Source organism: Ostrinia furnacalis, unplaced genomic scaffold (assembly GCF_004193835.3).
Source record: "Ostrinia furnacalis isolate ACB-3 unplaced genomic scaffold, ASM419383v2 OfSCF7173, whole genome shotgun sequence".
Taxonomy (NCBI): domain Eukaryota; kingdom Metazoa; phylum Arthropoda; class Insecta; order Lepidoptera; family Crambidae; genus Ostrinia; species Ostrinia furnacalis.
In genome coordinates, this window is record NW_021137412.1 from 826,059 (window position 1) to 839,239 (window position 13,181).

General features: G+C 35.8%; 1 protein-coding gene across 1 annotated transcript in view; it reads right to left on the reverse strand.

Annotated features, from left to right (window-relative positions):
- Positions 1–4,955: 4,955 nt before the first annotated feature.
- Positions 4,956–13,181, reverse strand: part of LOC114363570 (protein WWC2-like) — a 30,581-nt gene continuing 22,355 nt past the window's right edge. The window contains exons 3-4 of the mRNA XM_028319327.1: positions 5,612–5,706; positions 4,956–5,066 (exon numbers count right to left, since the gene is read on the reverse strand). Of these exons, the coding sequence (XP_028175128.1) occupies positions 4,956–5,066; positions 5,612–5,706 (206 nt within the window). The remainder of the gene's footprint in view (positions 5,067–5,611; positions 5,707–13,181) is intronic.

The following is a 13,181-nucleotide window of genomic DNA, read 5'->3' on the forward strand; positions in this document are numbered from 1 at the left end:
TGTTTGGGTGAGACTCCACTGGTCAAGACATAAAAACCGCTGTAGTAGAGAATATTATGCAGTCTTTGATATCCTTATGTCTGGTGCAAATAGAGCTTTACTCAGTTTGGGACTAGTTGGTCCTACATGAAAAATTCTATAACCACATAGCGCCATCTAGTCCTTTCTATTATAAATTCATTAGAAGATATTACACATACTTGTGGAGATGCCTGTACAAGAATTTCCATATCGTGGAGAGAATGTGCGTACTTCATAATATCCATAATGCTTTTAGTATCTAATTTAGCAAGATAATGCTAATAGATGCTGTTACTTCGGTGTATAGCAATTTATTAGATGTGGGTGGTAGTTCAAACGTTGTTAATGGTACAGTGGGATCTTCATTTATGCACGCACGACTCGCATGGCACTGAAACTTTGAATATACTCGTACAGTGTGAACCTCACTCGATTTAACGAAAAGCTCCTTTTAACGTCGACCTTTCTGTTGGTTTATATTATTTTCTATCCGTGTCAGTCTATTTAATGGCCATTCTCTATAACGTCGACAAATGCTCAGTCCCTTAAGTGTAGTTATATGTATAGTGTTTGCACTGTACTTCGGCATTACGAGTATTATTAAATTCAATACTCATATTATTATTATTGTCTGTCTTGTCTTGGACTAGTATTAACAATAAATCACACAATAGCTAGATTTATAGACATATAAATAATTCAAAGATTAAATTTAGCATAAAATTTGTGTAGCGTAGATAAGTCTAAAAGTTTTGTTATTGTTATTGCGTCTAATCGAAATAAATTATGTTCTAAGTACCTAACTAATACTAATGTATTACATAACGAGGGAATGCTAATTTATCAATTATAGTTATAACTATGAATCATGACTCACACTAAATGCTACTTACTACAAGCTACAAAAAATCGATTATACATTAAGATCTATTGTCAATAGGTACACTGTCTTGTTTTGGTTCTTGTTCTAGGAATTATTGAACGTTAAGTTTCAATGATGTAATTAATTACTTCATTGTTATTATTAACTATTATTAACCGCTGTAATCAATCATTAAAGTTACAGTACAAGCTCTACTAAGCCATTAATTATTATCATTGTTAGCAAAATGTTGGCCATTTTTGGTTGCGTACACGACTACTGTCTGTCATTTATCGGCTGTGTCTAAATTTAATGCCTAAATATAATGTTACAGTTAAATTACTAGAGGCTAACGAATTTCTATTACTCTGCCATTTCAATCCTTTTAGTGTTCACCAGTTGGCGCCACTGTAGACTAAGGTCACTGTCACTTGCTAGTGGCGAAGACAGTGCAGTGGTGCCAAATGGTAAATGATGAAGCGGTAGTACCGCGGGACTATCGCTGAGTGCAATAGTGCATCACCAGGATGGCGACATTGTAGAGTAGGGTCATTTCAGTCGCCAGCCAAAACGATAGCCCTCAATCAACTCCTTTTTCTCTCACCTAAGGAAAATGGTCAAATCCCTGCACTACTACCCAGAGGTATGCAATAAAATTAGAAATTTCCTAGGAAACTCTATAATTCGGCGCCCGCACAGACCAGCGGGCGTCTATTCGCAGAACCATCGCTACTCGGAAGCTTATCGAGCGATTGACTCATCGACCCCCGAGCGAAATTTTCTACGCAATTTAATTGTGGAATTTTATTTAAATTCCGTGTGCATAAAATGGAAGTTTCCTTGTATTATCATTGAGCGATAAAAAATATAGTACTTAATTGCAATTTTGTTGGAATGTAAACAAGATTATGAGAGAGACATTACGTAATTCGTTGACAATTCTATAATTTTATTTAAAAATCTGAGACCTACTACTAACATTTTTTTTCTTATGGCTACCTATAATTTTGGTGTGAAAGGTGAAACTAAAGACACTATCACACGGTAGCCTAAAGCTCCAAATAAGCGAGAAATCTACATCCTACGCTGTACTCTCCATTTGTTTTCAACCAATATTGGCATAGAATGATTCACATAAACCTACATAAAATAACCGTACATCAAGCATTATTATGTAGAGACATCGGCACGAACGGCTCTTCCGGTAAAACAAATTAGTCGGAGGTAAACTTAGTAGGAGTCGCTTTTTAAAGCAATATTTTGAAGATTCAAACTTAATATGTATGAAGAATATTGGACAATTTCGTTTCGGGTCCAATGACAGTTTAACATTCCCCCGGGACAAACTTGACCATCACTGGTTGGGTTATCATTGGCGGTCAAGCAGTAGATTCTGGCTACACAGAAGTTCCAGCGGTGGGAACGAGAGATGGGAATAGTCCCGAATTTATTGGACAATACATTTTTGTTGGAAAATAGGACTTTTTGCAACAACCTAAGATGCCCCAGAGTTAACTAGACTTATTTATTATATTTAACACCAAGTGTCATTGAGGTTAAATAGCTATTTTGTGACGTAAGTTTACAGAAGATAAATCACTGTCTAATCTCCAACTTCTAAGTTCAAGGTGAGCTATCTAATGGAAGATTTCAATTACATAGATTTGCGTCTATGGGGTCGCAGTTCATCATCGATTGTGGGTAATTGATCGATCTAATGTATCTTTTTGTTTACGTTCGATGCTTTATCGATTACTGACGTCAATACCCGGCTGAAGGTTATCAGATGACTCCAATCGCATGTCAATGAGGTAATAAGTCAGCAAAACAAAACTATGATCTATTTAGGGCATGTAAGGGTTTATCGGATTGTATTTGACTATTTCAAACAGCTTCAGAAGCTTTTGCCAAATGTTAGTCTCCACCTTACTACAACCAATTCCTTAATAAAAAGTTCCAAACTAAATATTTTTGAGTCCAATTTTCCTGAACTTACTCGTACTTTCTTGCATAAGGATAAATTCTTTACTTCGAGGCCGTTACGATTACTGTGATGCATATTTTTATCAACTTTCAACCCAACAATGTTTTGACTGGCAATCACACTTGTAATGACAGTCAAAATCCGACTAACAATAACATGTGTGTGAAACCCTCTACGCATTATGATGTCAGTCATCGAAACAGACGTAGGGTCAGTAGGGCACTTCCCGACATTATGACCTTTCCATTGTCAAATCCCTTTTGCGATTATCACGAATTCCCGCGTGTCTCAAATCTGATACTTAGTGCGTTGTATTAACTCGATCACGTATGTCTTCATGGTTAAATAAGATACAATGTGATAACGGTATTCTCACGGAGTGCAAATGTGGACGTGAGTTGTTTGTAAACCATCGGTGTACAGAGAATCCGGGGGACGTTACACATTTGGTCACACAACATGGGAATTCTTATGATGTCTTCAAAATTTGAAGGCCACCTAAGTTATGAGTAAGACGTTGTTGTGAATGGATAATTGTCAAGATCACCACCTCACTGACAAAATAAGATAAACTGGACATAAAATGCGTAGAATAATGCAAATTCACACAAGGACTTCTACAGTATTTAACTTTCCTTCAATTTGTTTACAATCAGTTTCCTCAATCATCACCTTTAGCATTGTATCATCAATGATACCTCGCCCTTCCTCTTATCTCAGGCAACAAATTCTAAACTTTATTGAATGTATCTCTTTGTTAATTAATACTGGGTTCCGTCAAGGTTATCAGCGCTATAAGTTTCAGTAAGGGACTTGTTCTTTGCAACTAAGTTTGCTAATGATCCGACCTTTTGGAGAAGGATCAGAGATATTGAGTAATTGTTCATTAATTGATAAGAATAACGGTGCGTACAGTATCAACTCCCATTTGTGTTATTTTAAACAAGGGAAAATCCTGAAAATTATAATAATTAGTTGTATTTTCATTATCTTTCCGAAAGAAACTTTGTAGCAAAGATAACTAGAAATACGTCACTGTTTTCAACTTCGTTGTTCCAATATGAGAAGATAAAGAAATAATAACATAGTTTAGTCTTTACGATGTCTTTAATAACATGGCTATCTTTCCCACTTTCTAAAAACCAGAGTGCCCTTATTTCTGATCGTAAATTTCCCATCGTATGCCCCATCCAAACAATACTACTTGCCACTTCGCACTATCTCTTATCTGGTGCTATCGGTCCATCGCATTCCTCTGTTATCTGGTAGAAGCCCGCTGATCATTTAATGTGCTTTTGAGTACATTAATTATAGATAAAATTGCTGTTTAATTTGATAATATCGCTCTCTAATTGAGGAACCTCAGTTTAGATTTCGAGGCAGTAAAATGCATTGTTGTGTTCACCAGTAACTTTATGTGATGCCATTTTCATTGTTAAAAACTCCTGTGGAGTAACTTTATGAGTAAAATCTAAACGTTACGTAAGTTATGCTCAGTTAATAAATAATAACATTTGGTATTGATCAAAGCCAGATTTGTGGTAACTAAGTACAATTTAGGGATCCAAATAAAAACATAAACAACAACAACACTGCTACTAAAATTTCGTTCCCACCGAACTACAAAGTGGCTACAATAAGCAAGCAACACTATCTCGACTGTGACATATAACAAAAGTAGAATCAGAATGAACCCATCAGTGGCGATGTTATCTTGCTACCAACTTGAGTTGCCTTCAATTTATTAAACCGAGTCATAATGAACAAGTCAGAAGCCACGCTGATGGTTTTAAGTCCGTAACAATAGTTTGGAGGTGCCTTTTTAATTTGGCGATTAGATGATAAAAGATCAAAATGATTATTGGTAGCCACGAAGTTGAACAGTTGAAATTTTGTATTAGAAATCAGATGGGCCCGATAAGTGGACTTGAATTTGATTTGAAAGCAACTTATAAGGGTCAGAATCATGTGGCTGGTACTGAAATTAGTATAGCTACTAAAGTTAATGAAGATGCTAAATTTAGTCATTACAATAATGAATGGAACTTAGGAAGTAATATCTAACCGATCGGTAATGGTGAGTGTAATTTAGAAGCACAATTTAACGGTCAAAGGCATATTACTGAAATTAGATACGTCTACACTGCTAATGACGTTAGAAAACATTATCATATTGAGGGTTTCCCATGAGATCGTGACCTAGGGGATAAGATGTGTTATTAGAAACGGAAATTGCTACGACCTGTGAAGCATAGGCCTCTTCGACACTATCGGAGACATACAGTGGCCGTACACGTAATCGTTGGAAAGCCACGTAATAATTTGTCAGCTCTTAACGATTGGCGATAGTAATACTTTGTGTGTAGTTATAGTCCAGCTATTTATTCAATTAATAGGCCTATTAACATGAACATTTATCTTTACGTAGGAACGGTTTAATATTACACTGATTACACTCTAGGGGTATTTGTGATCTGTCTTTTTTATAGATTTGCAATTTGCTCATACTGGTGGAATTCACAAGTGAATACACTTCTTTTTCTAGTTAGATCTCTTAATACACCTATGTAGTCAAAATTTTATCAATTTACAAATTTTGTTGTTTAGATTCTAGTCTTAGGTCCCTTATTTTAAGGCAGGCATTCATGCCCTCAAACCTTTTACCGTCAGTCCATTGTTCTCTTTGGAGAGATAATCTAAACTAGTTTAACTAGTATTTATTTAAGTATGATTCAAACACTCACCTCCAGCGCCTCTTGGGCCGTGTGGAGGTAGTCCCTCAACATGGCCTCCTGGATGCTGAGCCATTCTAGCCTCGGGTCTTCTAGCTGCGTCACCTCTGTAACAAAAACATTAATAAATTTAGTCCACAAGTTCAAGACTAATCTTCTCTTCTTCTGTGATTAGGTATTATAAGAGTAATAAATTGCATGATGATTTCTTATTATTGTCTCTTTTGTCGTTTAATAATAATTATTAAACGACAATTATAATATGATCCCAAAAAAAGTTATCATTAGCAGACAGTCACGCGTTTCCGAGGAAATATACAACATTTACGATGTAGATAAACACCATTTTATTACACCTAATGAACAAGAATGTATACGTGACAGCGTCAGGTGGCTATACGTCATAATCTTAGCACCTACAGCTATTCAATTTGTTTATTGTAATCAGATAACACTTGAAATAAAACAGCTCACAAAACTTGTTGACTTAGACAATCTGTCTATTCATCATACATAAATTTTTACTATTAATTATAATCGAAAAAACATATTATTTGCAATAGCTAAAATTAAATTAATTACAAGGTGACTAGGTATTACAGAGCTTAATTTTTAAACTTTTGCCTAACCTTTTCTTAATACTGTGACAAGGCCATAAAAGAAAGAAAAAGCTAACGGCAAGATTTAATTGAAAGCTCTAACAATTTTTTTTGTTATTGGCCGACTGTCAGTGTGCATTATAGTTGACCTGTTTTTGATCTTATAGTGCGTCCAGTTAGATAGTAGATACCAGATGTAAAATATTTTAAAATTTGGAGACGGCAACCCTAAAATAAAGAAGCTGCGACAAGGGTATAAATTAAAGTGCCTATTGGTGAGGCTAAGCAAGTCCCCAGCTAAATGTTAGAAGCGTGTTAGGTACCAAAAACGGCATATGAAACTGAACATTATGGCACCTAAGATGATTGTAATAGATGCGAATTTGCCACAAAGTCACAAAGATGTAAGTCTGATTTGAAAAATATTTAATTTAGAGATGGCAACGTTAAAAATATAGAAGCTGCAAAAAACAGCCTATTGGATAGGCTTCATAAGGCAACTCCCCCATCTACATGTTAGAAGCGTCTTAGATCAAAAAAACTGAACACAGGCATCTTAGCAGATTGTAATAGGTGCGAATTTGCAACAAAGATGCAGTCTATGTTGTCGACTGTACCTGTAGTCTATGTTGAATATCCGCAAATTCCGAGTTGAAAGTTAACCAGGTCGCAAACTGACCTAACGCGAGTTTTATGCTAAAGCGCCTACGCACTGACATGCTTTGTATCAGGCGTCCAAGTTTGGGCATGTTGGATCGCAAGTTAGCTTTTGTTTACCTTGAGAACTTTCTTTAGTTATACAATTTTATACGCTTTCTATTGTTGTAGAGCTTTAGATTGATTATGAAAATTATTTCACTGATTCTTAAAGAACCACTTTTGCGTTTGTTGGATCGTTTCAGCTAAAATGACGTCCACTTCTGGACAAAGGCCTCTCCTCACTTCTAAATATCTGGTACCTAGTTACTTGACTGTCACTTAATAGATTTGATTACATTAATGTGCTGTAACGATTTTGCAACAAATAAAATTCAACCCAATCAACACTATTGTCAAATACTAGTTTCGAACAGAATCATACAAAATAACAGACTGCTACTTTAATAAAACCAGCTTTGAGGTAAATGCTCTAACTAACCGTATTATCCTACATTGCCTAATTGCTCGAATTGTCCATACAAATGTTTTGAATGGGCTCAGGAGCGTAGTGGTTAATGTCATCGTGGTATGCCAAGCACGCCAAGGTTGGACGATTAGGCAAGCATGGCAGACGGAAAAGATACAGAGAATATTGTAGTAAGTACATTTTGTAATTTAATGGAAGATAGAGAAGTTAATAGAGATATAACAAATACAAAAAATGGTGATTATAAAGTCAAAATCTATTTGGAACAGACTAATATGACTAGCCTACAACTCTAGAACTTGGAACACTTAGAATAAAAACAATCGACTTATTTCTAGAAATCGACTGATGATAAAATTAAATGAAAATTAACTAAGACTATAAGAGACAAAAGGTTACTTCAAAAGACAAATTATCCAACTAAAGTAAAGGAAAAAAAATAAGTAATTGAAAAGTACCACCATAAGACAAAACAAGACCTTGTTTTGCGCCATTTAGTGACTTATGTAACTACCGTCAATGCCAAAAAGCAAATCGTCAATGTAAAACAAATTAGTCACCGCCCAACTATTCGCCACGATCAGCTACCGATTACCGATGACGAAATTAATCATCGATCGGTACAAAGGCATCCGATAAAATACGATAAAAATTTACTGCATTGCGATTTCGATGGCTCCTACGTATACTGGCGTAAGTGAAAAAAGTAAATTTTACAGGAGAGCCATTTTAGTGGCCAGAACCATATTTTTGGGTCATATCTTCTGACCTACTAAAACGAATTTAATGAAATTTCACATTTAGCCTTAACATGTAATGCTTTTGCTACTGCTGTTATCAATTTTTATAATTTTCTTATATATTTTGAGATTTTACGCATTGCCCTTTTACGTCGGCATATTACTATAATTTCATGTATATTGTTCAACGTAAATAGACTTAAATGACAACGTAAATATAATATTTTAAGCGATTACTCTCTTTATTTATGCATGTAATTATTTTAATTGTTATCATGTGCTATATCAATAATAAATCAGTTAGAAAAAGTCGTTTAATGTACCGTTTTACGTTTTAACGCAAATACGCCCATATTCTGTGCTCGAGATTTAGTTAGGTCTTTTAACATAATGTGTCATATTTTTAAAAAATATAAATAACTTGAAAAAATCGAATTGCCTAAGGCGGGAATTGAACCCACGATGCCTTAGGCAGTTCGATTTTTTCAAGTTATTTATAATTTTCAAATTAGTTTGAGATGCGACTCTTAACGCTAAAAATTAAATAACTATATAATGTGTCATAATTTATAAATAAAACAATTTGCTAAATATTTTCATGGCTTTATTTAAGATTTGGATTATAAAAAATATATGTTTATGTAAGCAACTACTCGTATAGATTGACGAATCGTATGATTGGGCTTTATACGTGGCGTAGTTTTCCACATACGCCTATTTGCCTAAAATTTTATTTTGTATCTAATGGAAAAAAAAAATTTTTTCTTACTGATGTTATAGATTAGAGCAAAGTGAAATCATTGCTTAAATAATTGGAAAAAGGCGTAAGCGGCAGTTTCGCCCTTATACGTAGGAGCCATCGATTTTGGTTCCGAGTCGTAAATTAAGGCGTGGTTCACGCGTTTAATAATGCGATAATACTTTTATGAGTTGTGATATAGGCGGAATTCCGAAATTCAGACAGCTAATATGCAAATAGATAACTAAGCTTTAAATAAAATACTAACACTTTGCACGAGTAGATAACACGAGAAAGTTAAAAAAATCGTAAATTTGATAAACTGAAACGTCTTCCAATGCTAAAAATTGTGAAAAATGAACAAGTGATTACAACAGTTGCATAGTAGATTGTCTTCTCCCAAAATCGAGTGTACCGAGTTACGAGGGGGTTCCCCGCAAAAGTCCAAATGCGCAGCGGGATTCGAACCCGCGTTCCTCGGATCTGACCTGACACTGACACCATTGGTCTATTATCGCCTCTAAAAGGGTACAAGTTTAGTCTGGTCATTTTATTTTAAAAATAAAAATACTATAATAATCTGTCAAAGTAATGGAAACTTTCCCAAATAGATAGCTCTAAAATAGATATCACTAGGATCAACCTTGGATCACTTATACTGCGATTAGTGAGTCAGCAAACAAGCTGACAATTTGAGGTTAGAAGTCAGTGGACAGTGTCGCTGCGATATAGAAACTATATGGAATATGTATTGCTGTGAGTCAACAAGTTAATGGTGATGCTAGGAATTGGTCAAGCGCAACTATTTACATGAATGGCAAAGTTCTGTAGACAGATTGTGTCGAATTCGTCATAGTACCTTCTTATACATATATTTCTCTACTCGAAAGTTCCCCAAAAATAAAAATAAACCTATAGTATTTTGCTTTATTGCTATCGTATAGAGTAAGTATGTTACGCGTAAGTAAAAACCATCCAATTTTTAAGCTGGCCAAGTTAATTTACATCTTTTAAGACTCCAAACATATTTTTATTGTGTCAAATTACCACACAAATCTTCAAAACGACGACACAAAACAAAGGCACAGGACTTACCTCAAAAAAGTTTCAATAAGTCTGAAACTAAAGATGTGACTTAAGTTGCAGCAACCAGTACGACAAAAACAGAAGACGCTCAAAGGATTTTAATACTCCACACTGAAACCCTAAAGCCAGCCGGCATAGCGACTAGGAATCAATCGGATGGCAGCTGCATTCCGCGGTCACCCGCCCGCCGCGTGACAGTGGACGATCTTTCAATTATTATGCTCAATTCTGGAGGCAAGGACGATCCAAAGACTGATTGCTGTACAACTACTAGACAATGTCAAAAGGTTGTGTTTAATATGAATAGCTATGAAAGTAAATAATATACAGGGTGGAAACGATAAGTGATCTCACTCGATTATTTCTAAACTATACAAGATATCAAAAAACTAGTTACTGATCCTGAAAGTGCTTTATGTATGAGATCTATCAAACGGTATCAATAAATAGGATACAGAATAAACTGGATCTATCCGAAAATTACAACCACAACAAAGAGAAGAGTCTCTGTTTCATAAAAATCAAAGTCGCTAGTTATAACGGCTTAATTGAACATTAAGATAAATAAAGTAAAGTCTGTAAACAAACAGAAGACGTCAAACTTTCCAAAGACGTCATCAAAGGTGATAGCGTACATAGTCTTCCAATTACTTTATCAATTTGCCTTTATTATCGTCCGATGCAGTGCAAAGAACGAATGGCTATAGACGTCAAAGATCGGAATCTTCCAAATATGGAAAATATTTCACATTCATTTTTGTTGCATAAGTTAAACGCGGCGACTACGATGTCTACGTCAAACGTTCCTATCGACGCGCGTCCAAAGTGTGCATACGTCGACGTCAACGTCTGAAGGAGGCAATAACAGTACATTTCTATAATAAGTATTGTGACGCAGATTACGGCGTATACTGGGTGTCCCAATAAGTAGTGTCAAGCAAAAGCCCAGAGGTAGTCTTTTTGATGCTCTACCTACCTCTTGACACTACTTATAGGGACACCCTGTATAGGAGACTACAGCCTCAGACACTCCAAACCTACACCTGTTCTTGATTAATAATTTATAGCTTTGCTTGTGTATATCGTCCTGCCGAGGTCCTCGGATCAGATTAGGAAAACAATGCCGGCCGAATTCCTTGCTAATTTGATTTGTGCAGCTGTGCCGCAGGACCGTATTCGGGGGATTTATAGCCCTGGGGCCCCGAGTAAGAAGATTATGAACATGAGTTAATAAGTATACATATTTTGAACTACAAAGTATAAGCAGTGATGGCTTTTAGGTGTGGAATTTTGTGGACTAGGCAAAGCTTATTATTCTTATGAAACTATCAAGATCATTGTTGTTGATCTGTTCACGTCTTGTCATAATATAAGATGCCAACTTAATATGAAATAATTATTAACATTATTACGGAAATAAAGTTTTTTTAAGTAAAACGTTTCAAAAGAAAATGAGTGTAATATTGATTTACTGAATGAACTCAGAAGTAGCTACAGACTATTATATTCCCGTGCAATATAGCCTGACTCTACCTCCAAAATATTTACAAGTCCTGTGACAAGCATGACCCACATTGACATTCAAAGAGACAGAAATTATGCGCTTGCACTGACCAAGTCCAAAGGTCAGGGGCCCCGTAGCACCCGCAACTGTGAAATACGGCCCTGCCACATCGGAATCTGGCTTAAGTTTCCAAATCGCTTATCTCCAGAGGCCATCTGCCCGTCAGCGGTATTAGGATAATTGTGACAAATTCCTCAAACTCCATTCCATTCAGGAATGTTTTCCCTAGGGCCATGATGCGTGACATCCCATATAGGTCTGTTTGATGCACTTAAATATCTGGTCCAGTGTTTCTGGTCCAGGACTAGTCGTTGCGGAAATCCTTGAGGGAGGACTTGTCCAGACGTGGATGTCAATTGGCTGAAACGAACCAACTTATATTTCTGGAACCATCTAGATTTTGCTCTACATTAACGGAGAAATACGTCAGGTTGTACTTCAGCTTTACAAAGTTAATAAGAACATGGTCTTATTATTATTGTTGACGTGAAGTAACTAAGTAAATTACTATGGTCATCAACTTTTCACCTCGGAATCTTAATAATGATCATGAGATTGTGGACGGAGCAAATTGAATGAACAATTTTTTGACAATGCACAAAATGTGGAGATTCCCACGGTGGTGAAAGTCCGAACCAAAGAATATGGGGGACCTGCGTTTTATTATACTTTGATATTTCGATTGGTATTCATCGAGTCGCAGCATAACACGTAACCCAGTTCTATTATGGAGAATTCGACAATTTATTAGTATCGTGACAATTATTATGTAAACCCAAAGACAGCTTGTCGGCGAAGAACAAAAAAATCGGTCAGCGAGCATCAAAGTGGTCGTGACCTGCGCTCACGGTTGATTTTGCTATTCAGTGCGCGTCGTCACCTGTCAAATACTAATAAAGATTATCAAAAGAAATCCACTGTGTCCATCGGATTTCATAGTGCTGTGACTTTCGTATACGGAGTGATTATCGCTTCGTATACTGGGACCGTTTCTACTTGATACTTTACGGACTTGTGACTAAAGATTAGTAGGATTACTTATACAGGTAGATTAATAGTCTAGCTTTTTAATGCTTTATAAATATTTATAAACAAATCGGAGGCCAAATAATATCGAAATGCTAATTTGCGGCTTCACTTTGGCTCGTATTGTATTGTCAGTCGACTTACCTAATAAGCATGCATAATTAGAGCGCCAATAAAGAAGTCATGGACGTTTACAAATAATTATGCCACAAACTATTTAACTGTATTCGTTTTGGGGCTATGTAATTGAAGTAATATTCGGATGAAACTAATGAAAAGCTTTTGAGAAGGGTATTTAAAGGCTTTTGTTTAAACTCTACGCATTTCTATTTTGTGCTCTACGAGAGATATATCAAGCGTCAAAAATTCCTATCAACACTGCAAAATTAGGTTTTATTCCGCAACAAATGAGGTATGTTACGCCTAATGTGCTTTATAAGAAACACTGGTATCCGTAGACAAAGTGACATTACACATCGTTAATTCGATTGCACGTGACAACCCGAAACAAAGCGATCGTGAAGACCACACGCAGACCAATATTGATATGCATCTCTTCCAGTTAGAACTGGGTTTGATAGACCGATAGAGGATGTGGATAGCACGTATCTACCAAGCCATTATTATGATACACACATAACTAACATAACGTTGAAATAAAACAAAAATATTCATCCAGTGTCTAAGTAGCTCAGATGGAAG